The sequence below is a fragment of the Microcaecilia unicolor genome, chromosome 4 (genome assembly GCF_901765095.1).
Source record: "Microcaecilia unicolor chromosome 4, aMicUni1.1, whole genome shotgun sequence".
Classification (NCBI taxonomy): Eukaryota; Metazoa; Chordata; class Amphibia; order Gymnophiona; family Siphonopidae; genus Microcaecilia; species Microcaecilia unicolor.
In genome coordinates, this window is record NC_044034.1 from 82,536,856 (window position 1) to 82,561,427 (window position 24,572).

Genomic DNA, 24,572 nt, shown 5'->3' on the forward strand with positions numbered 1-24,572 from the left:
TGATAACTGACTTCTTAACAAGCAATTATTGGTGCTAACTGGATTGAATCAAAATTTATATGCGTAAATTTTACACAAGGGTCCAAAAAGAGGGCATGGGCGGGTCATGGGTGGATCGGGGGCGTTCCTACAATTTATGGGGGTCCTTTTACTAACCTGCGGTAAACGGGGCCTGTGTTTGAATCAGTGCATGTTTTTGACGCGCACTGAGAACACCTTTTACCGCAGCAGATAAAAGGCTGTATTTTTTCCCCAAAAGAAATAGCCATGCGATAAGTGAACCACTTACCACTCAGCCATTTAAAGGGGGGGGGGCACTTACCACCATTCATTGAGGTTGAAGTAAGGGCTCACATGCTAACGTGGTGGAAACTGGATAAGCACCGGTGCTAAAAAAATAGAAAATATTTTTGTAGTGCTGGAAACAGTGCGCACTGGGGGTGGTGGTATTTCTGGATTGGTGCATGGCAAGCCTGTTGCCACACACCATCCCTTTAGTAAAAGGGCCCCCCTATGTGCTTTGCTATAGAATGAGGGGATCAATGCCTAATTTAGGCAAGGGGATTACACCAAGGTTTCAAAGGTTGCTCCTAAATATAAGGCCCTGTTTACTAAGCAGCGTTATAGGCACATTAATGTTTTTAACACATGTTAACCATGGACGTGCCTACAATATCCCTATAAGGTGCCTACAAAGTTAGCGTGCATGCTAAGTTTAGGCTTGCTAAACACACTAACGCACCTTAGTAGACCATGGTCATGGTTCCCGGCACTAAGCGCTCTTCTATAAACGGTGCCTAACTTTAGCACAATATTTTCAGCACCATTTATAGAATTTAGTCCATTGCGCACAAGCCCTTTCCACCTACGAAATAGGTGGCAGTAAGTGCTCCTACGATAATATTTAAAAATTGCTGCTTGCTAACGGCAACACTAATGCATGCCAAATGACAAAGGGGTATTTATTCAGTAATATAAATATAGTTTCACACTCACTCCAAAAGAATCTGAATTAATAATGTGCTTTCAAAAAGCAAAGTAACTAATGGAGGAAAAGACCTCACAACTCTACTGTGGACTCTTATCAGTAATTGATGGTTGTGGTCTCAACAGATGTTCATATAATCATTGGCCAAAAACCTCTATTTACCTTCCTCAAATTCTGTGTATTATTATTACCTACTTTTTAATTTTATTTTTTTTTATCAAGTTCTTTATCTTAAAGACAATATTGAATATAGCCAGTATGACAAAAGAACTTATCTTCAAAAAATCGCCTACGAGGTTCCCGTTTCACCATAGGCCTTCTTCAGGGGGGAGGTTTCCAAGCTTGTCAATTACAATCACATAGCTTATCTTGCTTCATGATGTTCTTTTTTTTTTTTTTTTTTTTAAGAATGAAACTCTTTACTTTTTGAAAGCATGCTATTCATTCTGATTCTACTGGAGTGAGTGTATAGGAGCACACTAAGGTCATTTGTTACTGCAGCTTAGTAAAAGGACCCCAGAGTGCACTAATGCCATTACCATGCATTACCTATTGGAGGGTCCATTGGAATAAAATGGGCCCCATGGTAGATAATGCATAGCAACAGTGTCAGTAAATTACACCTTTCATGAGGTAAAACTGTCTAGAACAATTTTTGTGCTTATTGCTTTCTTACAAAGCAACAGTATCAATTATAATCCTCAAAATAGGGTCTTATTCTTCATTATGCTTACTTTTTTGTCTGTTTTTACAATTTTTTAAAAATAAATACGCACATTTTAGCATAGAAAGACCTTCTCCTTTGCATATGTGGAAGCCTATTAACTAACTACTAAAATGTATCATTTCTATAACGCTGCAGTACAATGTTTTGTGTATTATTTTACCATGGGATTCACTAACCTATGGTTCCTTGGTTTTCTTGTCATTTATCTGCATTCTTGGTACCTATATGTTGGTGCACTATTTATAGAATTACCCCCTATGTACTATATTCTATATATCACACCTAATAAATCGGCGCTGAAACGAAATACACCTAGATGTATTCTATAAAGTATGCCTAAATTTATAGAATAAGCCTAAATTTCTACACAGTATATAGAATACACCAAGTGCTGGTCCACACAACTAAATTTAGTCACGGGCAGTTACACCAAGTAAAACCTGGTGTAAATGCCAATGCCTAAATTACACGTGGACTGGGTATATTCTGTAACAATGTGCATAGATTTTAGAAATGTCCATGACCCGCCCATTCCATGCCCAGGGACCTGCCCCCTTTTCAACTATGCAACTTAGAATTTACGCTCATCACATTATAGAATACGCTTAGACAGTTCTGCACATAAATTCTAAAGCCAATTAGTGTCAATAACTGCTTGCTAAGTGGCAATTATTGGCACTGATTGGCTTGTTAACTAATTAAGTTGCATGCACAAATCTAGAATATGACTGGATTTGCATGCGCAACTTAAGTCATGCTATACAGAATCTGGATGCATGTGACTATCTGGTGTGTTATTCTCTCCTCCAGCTTATAAAGTAGACCCTTTAGGTGAGTTTATAGAAGCTAGGATATGATTGTGAGGGCTCTTGTGGAAGAATTCCAGGACCAAACTGGAACATGTGGCTTTTCTTCTTTCTTAACTTTTATCACCCTCTACATTCTATACCAGTGCTCTTTAATGTAATGTCCAGAGGTCAGTGGTGGGTCCCACAATCTGAAATGTGGTTTGCTTGCTTTCCTCCTCAATACGTACTTTCCCACTACCATCTCCAGAGCAGGTGTTCTGTTTTCTTTGGCACAATGTGACTGTCAGTGGGTTCGAGTCACGGAGTGCCCAAAGTCCCCTGCAAGTCTATGGCTCAAAGTCACTGTATAATGTCAAAGCATAGCAACTGTTGTGAAAGCAATACCACGTGCAAGCCTCAGCAGAAAGTGAAGGGGTATTAATAAATTAGGACAGCCAGGTTTGAGGGGATGGAAGTGGGGGCAAGGTGATGGAGACTGACTGGAGGGACATACAGGAGGGGTTGAGACTGGCAGGGATGGGGATGAGAGGGTGTTTGGGGTAAGAAGGAAGGGAGGGGAACAGTAGGGTAGAGAAAGGTTGATGAGGGGAGATGAGCTATGGGAGAAATTGTCGGGGGAATACATGTCATTTTAGAGTCTAAGTATGCCTGCTGCTGGACCAGCCCCGTCAATGAAGGGCCAAATCACATTATCTAATGATTATCACATTGAAGTATCTTTTTTTTTTAACCATATCTTTTTTTTAACCACTCTGCCCTCTGACTGAAAGCTAATGTTCTATACAGCCTTTGTACATCCTACTTAGCATTGTTAGAGAAAGTCTGTACAGTATTATGTAGTTAAGATATGTTAGAGTGATATAAATTACACAGTGCTGCTCTTCTTCACCCCTCTCTTCTCCCTCAAAAGGGCCCTGTGTCTCAAAAATTGGAGAAAAGTCATCCATGTCATGCTTGACCCTCATGGATTAAAAAAAAAAAAGAGTTATCTAATTAGCTGAAGATGAAGTTTGGTCTAGTGAATCATAAGTCAGGAAACCTACTGAATTGTGTGAGTTCAAAAGATGCTCTTTTCGGCAAGTCACTTTATCTTCCTGTGGCTCAGCTTTATTGCTGGAAACTCTTTGGGTTTGACTCAGAATTTCCAGGTTTACAACTGGAAGCCGGGACTCTGGGACAGTTCCCAGCTTCTCTGGGTTCTAGCCAGATAACAGAAGAAAATGCAGCCACCGCCAGTAAAATCAGCTTGCTGGCATATAAGACAGAGGCAGCTGTCAATCTGTCTCATGCTGCTATGGTTCACTCCCATCACTCAAAGACAGTAGGGAATAGTGTGGGAGGCTGCCGGAAAAAGAGAAAGAAGAGTGTAGACATAGCAGCATGTGAAATATACCAGATATGCTTAAAGTTAGTCAACTAAAATTGGATAATAACAATAATTGCTCCTTCATCCCTCTGGAAGCTGTCAAGAGGATCTAGCACCAAATCTGAAAGGCAGTTTTTCTCTCTTAAACGTGCATCATGTTTCTGAGCTATTAAAGTTGTGTGCTGGTATCATCTTGCATGAAAGGTACTCTTGAATCTCTTGAAAGCAAAATATTCTTCTTAAAGTAATAATTATTGTTGTTAGTTTGAAGAATGGTATCAAAGCATTCAATCCAAGTTGTCTTCTCAATTTTAATTCTGACAGCATGGGGACTATAATAGCCCAGTTGTAATCTATGAAGCCCCCTCATCTCTTATTTGTCCTGTTTCTCTGTTTTGACTAGAATGTAAGCTCTGTCGAGCAGGTATGGTCTCTTATGTGTATTGTGAACATTGTAGTATACATTTAATGGTGTTACAGAAATGATGTAGTAGCAGTGGCGTAGGAAGGGGGGGCGGTGGGGCGGTCCGCCCCGGGTGCATGCCGCTGGGGGGGGGGGGGGGGTGTCGGCTCCGCTGGTTCACTGCTCTCTCTGCCCCGGAACAGGTTATTTCCTGTTCCGGGGCAGAGAGAGCAGGGAACCAGCGGAGCCGACGCAGCTCCCAGCGACGTGCACTTGGGGCGGAGCGGCCCTACCGCCCGCCCCTTTTGGTAATAATGCGCTCCGGGGGGGTGTGCGCGCACGCCGAGGGTGTGTGTACGTGAGTGCATATGCCGAGGGGGGTGCGCCGTGCTGCACCCGGGGGTGCGCAGCAGCGTACCACCCCGGGTGTCAGCCGCCATCGCTATGGCACTGTTAGTAGTAGTAGGAAGGGGAGCGGGGCAGCAATAGAAAATGGTGAAAAAAGAAAAGGAATGGAATAAAAAATGTTCAACTTTCTTATAAATATTAAATAGCAAGAAATTACCAAGAGGATGGTAAGTGCCTGGAATAATAATCCAGCAGAGACTGGGAACATCAGCGGTGTCAGAGTTTGGACATACAAAGCTTATTACACTGCCAGTACTACTAGGTGGTACCATCTGGAATGCAGTGGCTATCCTGCTTATTTTTGAAAGAGAAGGCCGGCCATCTTCCGACACAAATTGAGAGATGGCCGGCCATCTCTCAAGTCCGGCGAAATCGGCATAATTGAAAGCTGATTTTGGCCAACCTTAACTGCAGTCCGTCGCGGAGCCGGCCAAACTTCAAGGGGGCGTGTCGGAGGCGTACCGAAGGCAGAATTGGGGCGTTGTTAACACATGGCCGCCCTCAGCCGATAATGGAAAAAAGAAAGCCGGCCCTGATGAGCATTTGGCCGACTTTACTTGGTCCATTTATTTTCAGGACCAAGCTTCAAAAAAATTGTCCAAACTGACTAGATGACCACTGAAGGGAATTGGGGATGACCTCCCCATACTCCCCAAGTGGTCACCAATCCCCTCCCACCCTAAAAAAAAATTAAAAACATTTTTTTGCCAGCCTCAAATGTCATACCCAGCTCCATGACAGCAGTATGCTGGTCCCTGAAGCAATTTTAGTGGGTGAAGTGCACTTCAGCCAGGTGGACCCAGGTTCATCCTCCCCACTACCTGTTACATTTGTGGTGGTAAGTATTGAGCCCTCCAAACCCCCCCCAAACCCACTGTACCCACATGTAGGTGCCCCCTTCACCCCTAAGGGCTATGGTAGTGGTGTACAGTTGTGGGGCGTAGGTTTTGGGGGGATTTGGGGGGCTCAGCACCCAAGTAAGGGAGTTATGTACCTGGGAGCAATTTGTGAAGTCCACTGCAGTGCCCCCTAGGGTGTCCAGTTGGTGTCCTGGCATGTGAGGGGGACCAGGGCACTACAAATGCTGGCCCCTCCATGACCAAATGCCTTGGATTTGGCCGGTCTCGGTTTCCATTAACGGTGAATACCAATGCCGGCCATCTCAAACCCGGCCATCTCTGACATTTGGCCAGCCCCAACTGTAATATCGAAATGAAAGATGGCCGGCCATCTTTTTCGATAATACGGTTCGGGACCGTGTGGCACCAGCCATATAGATAGCCAGCGCCGTTCGATTATGCCCCTCTATGTCAAATATCTCCAGGCAACAAAGACCAGAATGGTTTTCCAGAAGAGTAAGTAGCCATTCCAGAAGGATGGAATAAAAGTGGAAGGGCCTATGTGTATGTGCATGTATGCAGGTGGCCCCTGGTTGAACTCTTGTGTTTGGCTAGGGAAACAAGAGGCTGGCCTCACAGATTCAGAAGGGGCTTTAAATAACACCTACCACATATGCTGATGCTATGTTTACAGTATCTTGACAGTATCTGAAAATTTCCTAGCCCTTCTAGACTTCAGAATATCAACAATGAATATATATACGATATAGATTTGAATGCATTGCTTCCATTATATGAAAATTTATCTCATGCATAGTCATCAAGGATATCCTGAAAACCTGACTAGTGGTTTGTGTTCTGAGATCCTTGTTGAGAACCAATGTACTAGGAAGATAAATAAGAATTCATACATTCATTGTCATTCTATCTGCGTAATGTGTTTGTTCTTGCATGTAGATTTCCAGTGTGAATCTATATACCCAGTTTCCACCCATGCAGAATTGTTGGTGACTATTTTCCTATTGAGTATGCATGCTCAGCAACGGTGGGCTTTAATGATGACTCTATAGTGTGACATCTGTGATAGCCTGTGTATAAGTTACCACAACATTCTGTAGCAAAATGATCTACTATAATAAAACTCACCCTCAACGTTCTGAAGACAACGTTCTGAAGTCACTCACTGAAGGGTTCATGGATTCATGGTGGTGAAGCCAGAACACTGACCATGTCTCTCTGCCCCGCCCTCGCATGACGGACCAATCAGAAAAAAACACCCTCAACATTCTGAAACACAAAGGACCATCACAACACCATTCCCAGGCAACACTAGGCAACGTAAGACGGACCAATCAGAGGAAACTACGTGACAATAAGGGAGGAGCATTCCCCAGCAGAATGGCTCATTATCTGTGCAGCACGGAGAGCACAGAACCACCGCTGGAACGAGAGAAGAATATTCCTGCTGTGGATATGTGCAAAAATAGACCGGGGGGGGGGGGGGGGGGGAGAAATTTTTAAATACCTAATGCCAGTACTGAAGAGTGCCAGAGGGCCTATAGCACAGACTATATTTGAGATCCCTTGACATGGAGTCAGAGGAGCCGGAAAACAACGTGCCCGTCACCATCTGGGACATGGGCGAACAGGACAAGCTGCGGCCCAGCTGGAAGGATTACCCGCGACCCAGCCAGCAGCAAACAGCGAGCAAGGAAGGGGGAGGAGTACTCCTTCCCTGCCTAGGAATTGCTGGAGACTGGCTGCCAAACTAACGAAACAACCGCACACCGACGCACCACCTCCATCATTCGAAAGGCATCCACTCTTTCTTCAACAGAAATGCAAACTAATAATACAAAACAAACAAAGAATATTGTTTCTTAGGCGGCTGCAGGTAACTCCCCACCCCCTTCCTCTTTCCCGTTTGCCGAAGCAGCCAAGGACGTGCCCAACCATCCCCAGCCTCAGGCAAGCTGTCTCTCACCTCGGGGATTCCCCGAGCACCCGGAAAAAGACGGTGCTGCTTCCCGCAGCGCATAAATGTTCCAGCATTCCCCTGCAGCCGTCAACAACCTGCACACACACCGCACCCTCACACACACACACACACACACACACAAAATAACTCTGTGACACATACACACACACAAAAAACCACATGCTAGCGCCCGTTTCATTGGTTTCGGAAACGGGCTTTTTTTTACTAGTCAGTAATAAATGCACTATGTCTACCTGTGTACTTATTGCAGTGGTATTTATTTCTAGTTTTTGAGAGCCACAAGCATGTCAGTTTTCAGGACATCCTAATAAATATGCATATGATAGATTTGCAAGAGAAGTAGTTTGCCTGTAAATCTATCTTTTGCATTTCCTTTAGGGGGTGAAACTCAACCTATTTGTGGTCCTTGAGGACAGGAACTTTTATGGAAAAGTCGTAACAAACCACCAAGAGCAACGTTATATATTTACCTTTGCAGAGTCAGACACATTGTCCCAGTATGGAGAAGGAAAATCTATTTGACCCATCAAAATCTGATCAAAAAGCACCTCCTGGTCATCTCCACTTCTGCAAAAATAATAATACATAAAACACACTGATCTTAATCTACTGAGCACTATTCATCTACTTATTTATACACTTTGTAGAGCTCAATCATTTAGAGAGAGCAAAATGAAATTAAAATTAAACTTTGTAAATGTTGATACAAAAAAAAAACCCTCAAAGCTATTTAGCAATAGAAAACCCTTGTATACATTATGCTTTTACTGAAAATTACATTTTCTATTAAAAAATATCAAACTGGGAAAAATGAATAGAAATAGGCTTTTTTTTTTCTACAAGCATACGGAATTGTGTAAATGACTCCAAACATGGTAAAAAAAATAGTCAGTGTAATATGTAAAGCTGTTTTTTTGCAGCAGGTTTCTTTGTGAGTGAAGCAGTGCAGACACATGAAGCATTCACGGAACAGAGGGGCATTGTGAAGGGTGAATAGAAGGGCAGGGCACACACCCACGGAATGGAGGAAAGCCACACAGCAGGATGTAAGTAATCACACCAGCTGCCCAGATGTCCACCTTCAGGCCATATCTGCAAGTGTACAACAGTTAGAAGTTAGGGCATGTGAAGTAAGACATTTTTTCTAAAGTAGTGCACACAACAAAACCACTTAAAATAATGGCATATAGAATCCTCACGTAAGTTCATCATTAAACAGTCTTTCTGATCGTTTTCTTTTTCTGTTCCTTCATTTTTTGTACATTGCACTCTCAGATCATGAAGGACAAATTAAAAAAAATAGTACACATAAACTGAGAAACAACCAGGAAAACTGGCATAAATATGGTAAGTACAACCAACATTATTAACAAAAATAAGACTAAAGCAATAGATTACTCAGTTTGATTTCAAGCAATATGATTGACTGAAATCCCCTAGAATGACCTGTTATAATGATTTAATGATTTAACAGTTTGGAATGCTGTTAAATGGTTTCTTTTGACTAATATGTTAAAAAAAACATCCTTCCAGAAAACATAAAATAAACCCTTTCATTTTAGAATTCAATGATGCTCAGTGAATAGGTCATTTGCTTTCAGTTAATGTCCTGTCTAGGTTAAAGACCTTGGCTTGCCCTCGAGCCTTCAGCTATTCCAGGCAAGGCATGAGCTGGCATCAAGGGACAGTGCCTTGATAAAAAAAAACCTTCCGGTCAATAGTGCAACTATAATGTCCCCAAAAAAATTTCCCAAAGAAAACATTGCGATTTTGCTTCCATTGAAAAGAATGGCTGAGTGTTATGCAGTACATACTTATTAAACATACTTTTCCTGATAAATATTGACTACCAATGTAACCATCTGAAAAATGGCAGAACATTGCAACCATTCTGCCTGGTCAGTAATTGTTGCTATGTCTAACATTTTGCTTTTTATGGCGTCAGTCTGGCTGTTTGTTAATTAATATTGGTATATTTAGATGTTCAAGTAAAGCAGTATAAAACATAAGGACTATAGCCTCAATACTCAGCACTTTTTAACCAGCCAAGAACAACTAACTCCTGGCCAGTTAAATAGCGCTTAGCCAGCCAACCGCTAATATTCAGTGCGAGATAGCTGGTTATCTCTGCTGAATATTAGTGCTTAGCAGCTAGCCGCTAACCAGCTATGCTGCCTGACTTAGCAAGTTAAGCATGAATATTGGCGCTAACAGTTAAGATAGACCTGCTATTTATGCGGCCTCTCTTTAACCGCTAACCTCTTGATTCTATGTAGCATGCCTAGAGATCCATACCGAAATCCAAGTGTATTCTAAAACAATGGGAACAACTTGATTGACTATCAAGCTAATCAGCATTGACAGCAGCTCTTAAAAAGGAATAAGGAACACTAATTGGCAATAATAAGAATTTACTCACACAACTCGCTAAGTGCGTTCTGTAATGCAGTGCGCCTAACTTCTAATGCGCACAGGCAAAGGGGGCATGGTTATGGGTGGAGAAATAGGCATTTCATGAGCATTCTGAAATTTATGCACATAGCTATAGAATATGGCCCAGTGCACCTAAATCTACACACCGGGATTTATGCCACATTGTTGTTGGTGTAAATGGATGTGCTTAGTTTCAGGCGCTAGGATGCCAACTAAGCATATTCTATATACCATGCCTAACTCTAGGTGCTGCTTATAGAATACGCTTAGTTGGCACTGATTTCTGCACCGATTTTTAAGGTACCATATATAGAATCTCCCCCAAAGCACTTAACCAGTTAGTGCTGTTAAGTTGCTGCGGACAAAATTGAAACTGGATATTCAATGCCAGTTGCTAGCCACGGCTCAGCATTGAATATCTGGGATCAGCGCCGCCACAGCTAACTGCACTACCTGCCACTAGCTGAATATCAGGGGCATTGGAGCCGACTCTGTGGGTGCTGTGGGTGCTTGAGCACCCCCAATATTGAGAAAATTCCTTGTATGTGTCCAGAGAGGGGTCATTTCCATTGGGCTTAGCACCCCCAATAATTTTGAAAAGTTGGCTCCTATGAGGGGGGAGGGGATATATGTTTTTCCTAACTAATCAATCATTTCTGTTGTAGGCTTTTTTCAGTTTAGTAAAATTAAAGTAACAGAAGTGTAATAACTGTCCATGGCAGACTTCAATTCTTTGAGTTGAACGATGTCCTGTGTCTCTTTTCTGTGGTGTACAGAAGCATCTCCCCTCAAAGCATGCCTTTTTGGAGTTGATAAATATCTCCCTGCTTTATTCTACAGTGGATAAACAAAGCCTAAGAAGCAGGGTGATTAGAAAACAGCAATAAACAATTCCCATAAATGATTATTTTAATTACATTTATACCTAAAGGACACAATGAGGTGAACTAAATATGATAACAATCCATTTCACTGCCAGTTAACTGAGAATTCTGTTTATAGCTCTGGGGCCGGAAGCCAATATGAACCCTTCTGCTCTAATAGAAAAGTTCAGCACAGCCACGGTGATGAAATAAAGGCCTTGTGAGAGAAATAGATCCCTAACAAGTCATTAAGAAGAAACAGCAAACAGCACAGTCTTACCCAGTTTCTGCAACTATCTCAGGAGCAACATATGTAGGAGTCCCACAGACTGTGTAAAGGGGGCCATCCACTATTGTAGCCAGCCCAAAATCCCCCAACTTCAAAGATTTGCTGCCATCTTGATGCTCATAGACCTAAATGTAATAATACCACAATTCCATTAGATTAGATTGAAAAGGATCTTAGACATTTTTGAGCGGGTTATTAATAAACAAACGGGGCCTGCAGTAATGCATGTCTGAATGCGCCTACACGATAGCACACTTTTAGTATACCTCTGTGTTATCGGCCATAAAAGATGCCTGTGATGCCATCCTGTTCTTGAGGAACACTTAGAGCTCTGTTTACTAAGGTGTACTAGCGTTTTTAGTGTGTGCGCTAACAATTAGCGCACGCTAACTGTGTAGACGCCCATAAGAATATTATGGGCATCTACACGGTTAGCACACACTAAAAACACTAGTGTGCCTCTTGCGCAGCTTAGTAAACAGGGCTCTAAGTTCACCTAAACACACTGAATTCATACGACATAAAGAAATTATTCAAACTCTTTATGCATAAGTTGTGTAGGAAAAAAAAGCTATTTTAACAGCTATATCCATGTAGAAAGATTCCTGTGTTGTCTATTCGATGATATTGATACCCAAGACAATCTCCAGTCTGATCATGATCAGCTATGGATCAAATTAAGAGAGTCAGAGATGGCTGAGGCGGATTTGCTGGTAATACTGCACATCCAGATTGCACAAAACTTATGAATATTTTAACTGTTCCTTTTTAAGATAAGAATTCAAGATATTGGAAAGCTACAGATAGCACACATTTAAATTTTTTCCAAACATAACAATATAAACATAAAAACACGTTTCCAAACCGAGTTAAAATCCTGTCTCATTCAGTGGGAAGCAGTACACTTGTAGAGGGAATGATTTGGAAATAACATATATATGATTCTGAGTGAAATGTGGGACCAGAATTTGCAGTTTCTCGGCATAGATCCACTAATTCCTGAAGCCTCTCTGCCAGTCTGCCCACTATAGCATTCCCTCTTTCAGCTATGTATGGCCCATAGAAAAATATTACAGCTGCTGCTACCTTCTACCAGAGTCAAAGTCTAGGCTGCACAGGATCTTTGCTTGGCGAAAGACTTCACTGCTGCCTCCTCTCCTTGGCTCAGCCCAGAGAAAGATTTTCTGCTACCTCTTACCCTATGCATGGCCCAGGTTAAGACTCCACTGCTTCTTTACTGGTATACCCCAGTAGCGTCTCTAGACACAAGTATATGGGAAGGCATGAGTAGAGGAAGCAAGTCAGGTGTTGGAGATAAAGCAAAGTGTTAGTTCCACACATTACTCCTCTCCTCCCACAAAACCCTAATTTAATTTCCATCAGATCCCGTGGAACCCTTCAACTAAAACAAAACCCTAACTTAATTTCTACCCCCTGGCAAAGTAAATGAAGTACCTGTGCTGGTGGGGATCCCCACACCCCACCAGTTGAAGGCCTCCTTCTTGCTGAATAAACTTATCTCAGGCAGCTGCCGACCCTATCCCCAATCTGCAGCTGCCAGCGGGTGCCAGCTTCCGTGTATGCTCAGTTTCATGCATGTGTGAAAGCTGAGCATACATGGGGGGTGGGGGAGCGGGCTGTGGCTGCAAGTAGCACACTGGGGACAGTGCTAGCAGCCAACTAAAATGTAAATTTGTTCAGCGGAGAGGAAGTCTTTGGCTGGAGGGACTTGGGGATCCCTACCAACCACATTAAGGGAGAAGAAATGTTGGGTAGGCCTGAGCCTAAAGTTGGTGGGCCCCAGTCTACCTGTGGCTACGCCACCATCTAGCACTCCGTTATAGAATTGACCCCATTCTGCCTAATCATAACTCTGCAAATAGCCATTGAACTTACTTAGCATGTATCTGTAAGGGGGGAATACACAGGGTAGGAGTTTAATTGTTTAAGAATTCTTAATATACCACCTTTCACAACTGTCAGAGTGATTTACAATAAAAGTTAAAAAGAAAAGAACGCCCAAACAGCCCACCATCCAACCCTAACAATACATTAAAAAAACAAACATTCAATATTACTTAACACGCTCTGCATAATCCCTAAATGCCCACCTCAAGATAATCCAAAAGCCTTCTGAAAAAAATAAGCTTTCAAACACACCATAAACTGTCAGAGCAGCTTTTCCTCTCAAGTGGGACCACACCAAAAATAGGCACAATCCCTAGTAACCTTTAACGGGTTCTCGAATTAGCAGGGAGAGCCAATAGAGAGGAGGATCCTGATCTCAGCTTTCTTCTTGGCACATACAAACCAATCATTGGAACCAAATATGATGGACCACCTTCATTTAAAACCTTATGTACAATAATTAAAGTCTTTTACAAGACTCTATAATCTACCGGCAACCAATGATACTGCAAGTAAAGTGGGGCAACATATTCCCTAACCCCAATCCCCTAGTACAGGTGCCTAGATGTTACCAGATTATACTAGTGTTCTATAATGGAACATTGTAATTATTTGATAGTATCATTCAATAAATTTTTCTGCATGGGAGTGAAGTCTATACAGGGTGGAACAGAAACTCAATATAAACCCTGTACCTCTTGGTTCTATAATATACTCTCCACATTCACCCAACAATGGAGCAGGTACCTTTCCCCTTACAGCTCACCATACAAAAATATATAAATATTGAAATTGTGCTATCTCAGAAATAACACACTTACATTCCCCTGCCAGATACTTTGTGACGTAACAAACAACGCTGCAACAAGACACTCAGGATCCATATAGCAAACACCCTATCAAGACAACACTCACTTTTAGAACTCAAAGTGGTTGAGCAATGCCATGAAAGACTTGTCTGCGTAGTATTGCTGACTCTAATAATAAATGTACAAAAGTCTAAATATTGGCCTAGGATCTGCATAAGAGTTTCTGTCAAGGTATGGGTTCCCCCCCCCCAACTGATCCCCCTTCTACCCCTGGAACAGCACTCCCCCTTTGATCTCCTGTCCCCCAAGTCAGAAGACACATAAAAGGAGATTCAAACTTCCACCCCACCCGCATAGGCCCCTGGGGCCTATCTTGATGCTCCTAAGGACAAACAGGCAGCAGTGATGTCCACTCACTCCTGCCTGACAGGGCAGCCTGTTCAAAATTGCTACTATGACCTATAGCAGCAGCCTCACGGTACTTCCAGGTAGGCTTGGGGGCAGGGCTTACAGGAGTGGAGAGTGGTGTGGGGAGCTCCAGCCTACTTTTATGTTTCTTTGGAGAAAAGAGTAGGATGGGGGTTCAGAAAGGGGGCAGCCAGAGGTGCTCTGGCACTACCCGAAGGTTAACCAGGCACTGGCCAATATTCAGAACGGTGCCCAGTTACCTCAGCAGCCAAAGTTAGGACATCCTTTTTACTGTTCTAACTTTAGCCACTTCCTTAACCGGTTAGCTGTCTGAATATGGCTGCTAATTGGTTAAATCCTGGCTATTCCCAGTCTCCACCCACTGACACTAACTGGACAGTGCAGGGATCGTTTGTGCTGATTTTCAGTGGCACTGTCTAGTTAAGTGTCAGTGCCAGTGAATATCGGCAGTGAGCCCTTGGGAACATCTTGTAGGCCCAGAGGGGGGACACAGGTGTGAGAGCATAGGCGCCCGGTATAAGAGGCTTGGAGAGGCTAAGCCTCCCCCCTGCTGCAGCAGAATGGATCAGCTGTGGAGTCCAGCTGCTCTGAGGGGATTAAATTGTTGATTTACCTCCATCCTCACAGCAGGAGCTGCAGTGAAAGCCCTCTAGCAGTTGTAGAAATTGGTTTATGGTTTGTTTACCTTAATGCTGGGAAAGCAGGGGGGGTTGGCTGGAGGTGTCCTGGGTTGCCAGGGAGATATTTAACGAGGATGACTTCCTGACCTGCACTGAGGACAGAGAGCAGCAGAACGGATACTGGGCCACCATGATCAGAAAAAGTCACCAGACAACAAAGGTAGAAAAGATCATTTTATTTTCATTATAGTGTTTGGAATATGTCCACTTTGAGAATCAGGTGCTCAACATTAAAAGTTTATATTTATTTTCTTATTTATGGCATTTTATCCCACATTGAATATGAATTAGGGTGTTTTGTGGCTCTACATGAGAATTGTGATGATATGATCCCTTGTTTCATATTGTTGACGGTCTGCATTTTCCGTATGGGTGGTATATTGGTGTATTAGGTCTGCCCAGTGTAATATTTATGGTACAGTAAGGTTCTGAGTGTGTTTTTGGACAAAGTTGTGCATAGTGTTTTGCAGTTGAGCGATTGTGGTTAGAATATGCTTTGAGCAACCACTTTATTTTTTGACATATGATACATATCTAATATATAAATTTAATAAAAGGTATTGTGACTTTTATTTTTATTTATTTATTTTTTCTGCTTGTTATCAATTATGGATTTAAGCTCCACCCCTGGCCCCACCCCTAACCCCGCCCCCTTTAGCCTCCCCAAACAGTTGGGCCACCGACCGCCTATGAGTGAGAGGTGGGAGCTTCGGCCTACTTTTAAGTTTCTTTGGGGGTGGGTGGGAGGGGAGTTCAGAAGGGGGAGGGCAGCCAGAAGTGTTCTGCCACTACTTGCAGGTTAACCAGGCCCTGGCCAATATTCAGACTGGTGCCCAGTTACCTCAGCAACTATAAGTTAGAACAGCCTTTTTGCTGTCCTAACTTTAGCTGCTTCCTTAGTGGGCTGAATATGGCAACCAAAGCTCCTCCCACAGACTGCCCTGGCACTAGTCAAACAATGCAGGGATGGTCTATAGTGATATTAATTACATTGTCCAGCAGGTGCCACTGAATATCTGTGGTTAGCCCTAGCCAAGGCATTTGGTTCAGAAATCAGAGACAGCAATAGTACTCAGTTATATACAGAGTAGAGAGATGCTTTTCTTGAGCAAGGGGGTGGAGGAGGGTGCAGGAGATTTTCGCACAGCCTACTTAATCAACATAAATAGCCTTTTATCTGGGTAAACAGCTTTACAAAATTACATAGTAAGTGACAGCAGATAAAGACCTGAACAGGTTCATCCAGTCTACCCAAGTGTGAGATTATATACTTGATCATGGTCTTTCTTTGGTGTTTCTGGGACATAGACCATAGCAGTCCAGCCAGCTCTGTCTTTATGTTGCAACTACTGGAGTTGCTGTCAAAGCCCACTCCAGCCTATCTGAATCTGTCATGTCATTTGCCCTCAGGGAGTGTAATTTTACAAACGGGTGCCTAGGCTTTCAAGTCACATGGATGCATGTGTTGTATCTATTTCAAAACAATATAAACAGGATGGAGTCAGTCAACATGGCAGCTACTAAAATGGTCAGCGGTCTTCATCATAAAGCATACGGAGACAGACTTAAAGATATCAGTATGTTTACTTTGGTAGAATGGCGGGAAAGGGGAAATATGATAGTAATCTAAGGAAACACTTCTTCACAGACAGGGTGGTGGATATGTAGAACAGCCTCCCAGTGGAGGTGGTGGAGTCAAAGATTGTATCTTACTTCAAGAAGGGAGAGAGGCCTCAAACCAGCAAAGGTGAGGTGGCAGGAAAATACACCTACACCTCCTCACTATAGCAAGCCAGCACTGGGTTTCAGATCTGTCATTTGCCCCAGTCTCCGAATCCTTGCTCTTTGCAAGTGCCATAAATGTCTAACTGGTTGGGTATAGACTGGCTGATTCTCTCTCTCTCTCTCTCTCTCTCTCAAAAGCCAGCTGCTTGACAGGTCAGTAGTGGGAGAGGTTCCAAAAACATGTTTTTTGGCAGCAAAGTCAGAGTTTAAATCTTCTTTGGGAAAGTATACTAGTGCCACTAGCAACACCCCCTCAGAAGGTCCAACTCTTCCCTGCTTCCAGGTTCCCTTCTAGAAACTACCAGAAACTGCTATAACCAGTGGTGTGCTGGTAAATGTTTAACAACAGGCTCTCTCCCCGGTCCATCTCTGCGCCCTTCGTCCACCTCTGAGCCCCCCCCCCCATCCACCTCTGCGCCCCCCCCCCCCAAATTGCAGAGTTGGCTATAGCTGGGGAGAGAGCCTGGGGGGGGGGGCAATACATTACTCTCTCCAGGAAAAAAAAATTAAATGATCCCAGGTTCCAATCTAATTCATGTTTAATGTGGGATAAAATGCCATAAATAAGTAAATAAATAAATATAAACTTTTAACGTTGAGCACCTGATTCTCAAAGTGGACATATTCCAAACACCAAAATGAAAATAAAATGATTTTTTCTACCTTTGTTGTCTGGTGACTTTGTTTTTCTGATCATGCTGGCCCAGTATCTGATTCTGCTGCTATCTGTCCTCTTAACTCCATTTCCAGGGCTTCCTTTCCATTTATTTCTTTACTTTCCACCTTTCTTCTTCATTTCTTGCCCTACATCCGTAAGTAAAAGCTGGGTCCTCCGCAGACTTGACTGTCCAGTGGATCCAGCTTCTGCCTATTTTCTCCATCCATGTGCAGTTTTTCTCCTCGCTTCCTTTTCCCTCATCTCAACTCCTTCCTCTCTCTTCCCTCCCCTCCATCCATGTCCTGCATTTATTCTCTCTTCCTTCCCTCTCCTCAATCCATGTCCAGCATTTCTCCTCTCTCCCCTCCATTCATGTTCATCTCACTTCCTCTCTCTGCCCCCCTCCATCCAAGTCCAGCATTTCTTCTCTCTCCCTTCTCCTCCATCCATGTGCATCTCCTTCCTCTGTCTTCCCTCCCCTCCATCCATGTCCAGAATTTCTTCTCTCTCCCCTCCATCCATGTGCATCTCCTTCCTGTCTTCCCTTCCCTCTCCTCCATCCATTTCCAACAATTCTCTTCTCTCCCTGCCCTCCCCTCCATCCATCCATATCCAGCAACCCTCCTCTCTCCCCTGCCCTCCCCTCCATCCACCCATGTCCAGCAACCCTCCTCTCTCCCCTGCCATCCCCTCCATCCACCTATGTCCAGCAACTCTCCTCTCCCCTGCCCTCCCCTCCATCCACCCATGTCCAGTAACTCTCCTCTCCCCAGGAGTAGCCTAGTGGTTAGTGCAGTGGACTTTGATCCTGGGGAACTGAGTTCGATTCCCACTGCAGCTCCTTGTGACTCTGGGCAAGTCACTTAACCCTCCATTGCCCCTGGTACAAAATAAGTACCTGAATATATGTAAACCACTTTGAATATAGTTGCAAAACCCTTAGAAAGGCAGTATATCAAGTTCCATTTCCCTTTCCTTCCCCTGCCGCCTACATCCATCCATATCCAGCAATTCATTTATCTCCCCTGCCCCCTCCATCCATCCATACCTATCCATACTCATACCCTCGCAGAGAAAGGAAATGACGTCAGAAGGCGGGACTTTGAGGGAACAAACTCACGAAGGGAAGGCTAGAGACGGGCAGGGCTTTCAATGATGCAACCACTTCGACGGAGGTAATAAAAAAAATTTAAACCCCCCAGGCGGCGCAGGAAAATGAGGGCTGTGGGAGATGAGGTAAGCGGGGTAAGCATGGCTTGTGGCGCTCTCCTGCCATGCTTACCTCATTTACCGGAGCCGGCTCACCATGCAGAACAACCGGCTCGCAAGATCTTAAAAAATTTAACAACTGGCTCTTACGAGCCGGCTCCAGCACACCACTGGCTTTAACCCTGTGGCAGGATCTCATGCACAGAATAGGTGCAGGAAGCACAGAGGAAAAAACAGCAGGCCAGAAGTGCAGCCTAGAGAAGATAGATTAAAAAAAATCACTAACCATTCACTCTTATGGGCTGACAAAAAAGAAGGCTGCCTGCCACCAGCTAGATACCGACACTGAAGCACTATTATGAACAGCAAGGGGAAAATACATACAACCATTGTTCCTTTACTGTTACACTTATATAGGGTATCTAAGGGAGGACAGTGGAATATGCTGTTTTAGCTACACATAAAGAAATAATAAGTTATAGTCAGAGGTGTGCTGGAGCAGGCTCTCACAGGCTCGCAAGAGCCGGTTGTTAAGTTTTTAAGAATTTTGGGAGCCGATTGTTAAAGTAGGGCCCACCATGGCTACTTTAACAACTGGCTCCCAAAATGTGGGCTTGGGCCCCCTGCTGAATTATCTTTTACTTTGCTGGTGGGGATGCTGAGCCCTGCCAGCCAAGTAAATAGACTACTGCTGTTCCCCGTTCCTTGTTTCCAGCTCTGGGCAGCAGGCTGGGACTTCTCGTGCATGTGAGAGAAGTTCCTGCATGCTGCTCAAAGCAAGACGTTGGGAGTGGTGGCAATCCATTTATTGGCTGCCAGCAAAGGTATGCCTAGTGTGCCCACACGAAGGGAGGGAGGAGAGAGAGGCAAGTGTTGCTCCCCCACCCCACCCCGGCCACCCCTGGCCCTTCCAACTGCAGAGCTGGCTACGTCCAGAGAAAGAGCCTGTTGTTAAAAATTTACCAGCACACCCCTGGTTATAGTGGTTTGAAATGTTTCTACCAAAAGTACCCACACAGTGTATCAGGTGTATCAAACAAATTGGCAGTAAATGTATCAAAATAATCTGTGCCTTTTGCTATGTAAGTATAGACAATGAGGTCATATGAAGCTACAGAGTTGCTTAGAATAGTATAAAATTACTTGCTGACATAAGCCTCAGAAACAAAACTGAATCTGGAAGGAATGTACTTCCAACTCCCAGGATTACAAATTTCTATGGCTCAGGTCCCACCTTTCTGTCCCTTCCTTTTGTCAGTTGATCAAACTGCTGCATGGACAAGGTAAGGAATGTTCCTTTCATAGTTTAGACTTATTGTGTTTGCCTGGCTTGAATGTCATTTTCTAACTATAGCAATTCCTATCTCTCCCATATCTCTCCAGAGTGAGAACCAGCAGTCATTGATTTCTTCTGTTCCTCTTGCTGCTTTAACAAACTCATACAACTGGATTTCATCATCTGAAGGTTAAAGTCAGAGAGAGATTCACACTTTTTTTGTTACTGAGCCAGAAGATGGGCATAGGGAAGACTGTTTAAGAAATGCAATTACAATTTTTTTATTAAAACCATAGTTTGTTAAGTGCATTTGTTTCAGGAAACTAAAGAAAGTGTTTGCTGAAATGCCAGTGCTAACTTTTCTTTAATAACATTTTAAATTAGAACAGCAGTTTATATTACCAGGCTTTTTGTTTAATTCACAGTGAAAGTATAGGTGGTACTGGTCAACAGTCTACATATCACATTGATGTAGAAAAGGAAATGAAGACATGCTAATTAAAAAAAGTCTCAAGCCTTTTAATATGGCAGCAGCCTATTTTCATCTCCCTTTTACCTCCATGCTGCTTTCTGTCTTGGTAAATGGAGACAGAATAAATTAAGAACACAAGATTTCACTATTAGCCTTTTCCTTTATGGTCTGCTCCTCCTACAAGAAATTTTTAAATGTTTGACAAGAACAGGGCTTATGCTAAGCTTTTGACTGCTGCATAGTAAAGTTAAGATTTTTTTCTTAGGGCACAAAACATTGGTCAATACACAAAACCAAACTAACAATGAATGAGTAGAATTCAATCAAAAACATTGGCCAATACACAATACCCCATCTAATAAATTTTGACTTGGGTACCTAAAATGAAAGGCATCTGTGCACTTTTAGGACCACATAAAAGAAGCCAATTTGCAAGCACTGAGTATCTGCATGCACTGAGGTCAATATTTAAGGAGATGGGCACTAGATAATGTTTTTTGTTAAGTTATGCAGACTTTCCAAAATCCTAAATGTATACAAAGTTTACAGAAAATCCAATAAAATTTTAAACATTCAACTTACCTGCTTAAAACTGTGTGCGTTCAGAGTTAAATGGCTAAATTATTCAGAAATCCTGGATTCTATATATGGCGCTCCAATTTGCGCATGCAAATTTGGCCAAACACCCAATTTGTGAACGCAACTTAATTACAAAGGGGGTCCTTTTACTAAGGTGCACTGAAATATGGCCTGTGCTAGTGTAAGCGTGTGTTTTGGATGGAGGCAGTTCCATTTTTCAGTGCACCTGTAAAAATGCTTTTTTATATTTTGATCGAAAATGGATGTGCAGCAAAATGAAAATTAATGCGCGTTCATTTTGGGTCTGAGACCTTACCACCACCCATTGACTTTGCAGTAAGGTCTCATGCGTTAACCGGGCTTTAATGGCCTATGTGCGCCAAATGCCATTTATTTATTTATTACATTTGTATCCCACATTTTCCCATCTATTTACAGGCTCAATGTGGCTTACATAGTGCCGGAGATGTGTTTGCAGACTCCAGTGTTAACAAATACAGAGTGATGTTGAGATAAGAAAAAGTTCATGTGGTACATCCACACAAGGTCATCGTGCAGCGGGAGAATTGTGTTTTGTCCATTCTGTGTTTTAGTTTTGTTGTGTTGCAGAGATCATGCATTTATATAGGGTTGGTAGGGTATGCCTTTTTAAAAAGATAAGTTTTTAGTGTTCTTCGGAAGTGTAGGTGGTCGTACGTAGCTTTCAAGGCTTTTGGTACTGTGTTCCACTATTGAGTGCTTATGTAGGAAAAATTGAATGCTTAAGTTGATTTGTATTTGAGTCCTTTGCAGCTTGGGTAGTGCAAGTTTAGGTACGTTCGTGTTGATTCAGATGTGTGTCTCATTGGTAGGTCGATCAAGATTGTCATGTAACCCGGGGCTTCGCCGTAGATAATCTTGTGGACCAGTGTGCAGATCTGGAAAACAATGTGTTCTTTAATTGGGAGCCAATGTAGTTTTTCACAGAGGGGTTTTGCGCTATCAAATCGGGGTTTTCCAAAGATAAGTCTGGCTGCTGTATTCAGAGCGGTCTGAAGTTTCTTTAAGGATTGTTCTTTGCATCCCGCATAAATTCCATTGCAGTAGTCTAAATGGCTTAGTACCATTGATTGTATCATATTGCGAAATGTTTCTCTCGGGAAGTATTGTTTCACGTGTTTGAGTTTCCACATTGCGTGAAACATTTTCTTCGTTGTGGATGCCACTTGGTTCTCTAGTGTTAAGTTCTGGTCCAATGTAACGCCAAGGAGTTTCAGGCTCTCTGAGATAGGGAGGGTGTAGTCTGGGGTGTTGATAATTGTGGGGTTGTCCACGCTGTGTTGGGATGAGACAACGAGACAATGTGTTTTTTCTTTGTTGAGCTTTAGTTGGAATGCATTTGCCCAAGTGTCCATGATGTTGAAGCTGGTCTTGATTTCGTTGGTGATTTCTGTCAGATTAGTTTTCTAAGGAATGTATATTGTGACATTATCCACATAGATGAAAGGATTAAGGCCTTGGTGGGATAGGGTCTTGGCTAGTGGGGTCATCATTAGGTTGAAGAGGATTGGTGATAGTGGTGATCCTTGTGGTACTCCGCAGTCTGCTTTCCACGGTGATGATATGCTTGAATTTGATATTACTTGATATGTTCTTGTGGTTAGGCAACCTTTGATCCAGCTTAGTATATTACCACCAATCCCGGACTTATCTAGTAGTCTTAGTAGTATACCATGGTTCACCATGTCGAACGCACTACACATGTCGAATTGGGGTAGGAGGATGTTTTTGCCTATTGCTATTTCGTTCTTGAATTTGGAAAGGAGTGTGAGTAGTATTGTTTTGGTGCTGTGGAGGGGGCGAAAACCTGAGATTCATGTAAAATTGAAAATTTGTGTATATATTCTATGAGTTGTTTGGCTACCATATTTTCCATCAGTTTGACTGACATCGGGATGGATGCTACCGGATGGTAGTTAGTGATTTCATTCGGTTTTTTTCGTGGAGTCTTTTGGTAAAGGGGTGAGTAGAATATTGCCATTTTCCTTAGGGAAGAGACCTTGCTGAAGCATGTAATTTATGTGTGATGTGAGGTCTGTTATGAAGCGGTCAGGAGCGGATTTCATACGGTAGTTGGGACAGGTGTCTAGTTTGTAGTGAGTGTTGGAGAACCTGCTGATCGCCTGTGCAACTATTTCGATGGTAGGGAGGGCGAAGTTTAACTGGGTTCGGTCAGCCAGGTATTCTCCAGTAGTTGGGTCCAGTTCGTTAAGGACGTTTTCGATGTCAGTATTGTCATGGGGTAGTGTGTTGCGTAGGTTTATAACTTTTTCATTGAAGTACTTTGCAAGTTTGTCTGCAGATGGAATGTCTGTATTCATTGTAGTGACCAAGTTGGTGTCTAGGAGTTTGATCACGAGTTGGTATAATTTCTTCATGTCTTTGTAATCTGTCTCTATTTTAGTTTTATAGTATGATCTTTTGGTCTGTCTTATTGCGTATTTGTATTTTCTTTGTGATTGTTTCCATGTGTTGAGTGTGTGCTCATCGTTTGTTTTTTTCCATGCTCGTTCAAGTTTCCTGGATTGTGTTTTTAGTTTTTTGAGTTCATCATTGAACCATGGTATAGCGTTATGCTTATGTGATGTTCTTTTTTGTAGAGGTGCTATTTCATCTAGTGTATATTTGCATCTTTTGTCCCATTCCAAGAGATAGTGTATGGATTCTGTTTGTGTTGTCCATTCATTGTTGTATATCAGTTGCCAAAATGTTTTCATGTCTACATGACCTCTTGTTCTGTAGGAAGTGTGCTCTTGGGTTTGGCGTGATCTCTTCTTTCACCAGTGTAGGGATAGGTTTAGTTTGTACTGATCAGACCAGGGTGTTTCTGTTCATTTAATATATGTTATTATTAAGTTCTGGTCCGTTGAAAGTTTGTGTGAGATGAGATCCAGTGTGTGCCCTTTGATGTGGGTTGCTTGCATTTGCGGCCATTTAAGACCCCATAAGTGGAGGAATTCCTTACATTCTCATGTGCTGATTGAGTTTGGGTCTTCTAGGTGAAGGTTGATGTCTCCTAGCACTAGTACATTGGATTTGGCTACAGGTGTTTGAAATGAAGTCCATGAAGTTAGACTGAACTTCGTTCCAGTTGCTTGGAGGTCTGTAAAACAAGACACAGCTCAGATGGTTGTTTAGTGCTTTGCTGTGGATTCTAATTGATGCTATTTCAAGTTGGGGTGTCACGGACTCCACATTGATTTCGGTGGTGAAGTGGGATCTATAGATTAGTGCTATGCCTCCGCCTTTCTTTTCCTTTCTGGTCCAGTGTGTGATTTTGTATCCTGGAGGGCACAGGTCTAGGATTATGGGGTCCTTTTGGTCATGGATCCAGGTTTCGCTGATGAAGAGTAGGTCAAGGTTTTCTGTCATGATCCAGTCTGTTAATATTTCTGTTTTGTTTACTGTGGATCTGGCGTTGATGTAACCCACTTAGATTGTTTGGTATGGGTCTTCTGTGTTTGGTGTTGTGTGGACTTTTATTAGTTGTCATTTGTTTGTTGTGGTACGTTTACTGCCCGGTAGTGCCACGTGCCAGAAAATAAACATTATTTTCTGGCACTTGTAGTGGATGCGTGCCAAAAATGAAATTACTTTTCTGGGC

General features: G+C 42.8%; 1 protein-coding gene across 2 annotated transcripts in view; it reads right to left on the reverse strand.

Moving 5' to 3' along the window:
• The window catches only part of DCLK1 (doublecortin like kinase 1), a 625,924-nt gene that overhangs the window by 81,053 nt on the left and 520,299 nt on the right, over positions 1 to 24,572 (reverse strand). For both annotated transcript variants that reach the window (XM_030200383.1, XM_030200382.1), the window contains 3 exons: positions 11,116 to 11,249; positions 8,554 to 8,631; positions 8,010 to 8,106 (listed from right to left, as the gene is read on the reverse strand). In XM_030200383.1, coding sequence (XP_030056243.1) covers positions 8,010 to 8,106; positions 8,554 to 8,631; positions 11,116 to 11,249 — 309 coding nt within the window. The remainder of the gene's footprint in view (positions 1 to 8,009; positions 8,107 to 8,553; positions 8,632 to 11,115; positions 11,250 to 24,572) is intronic.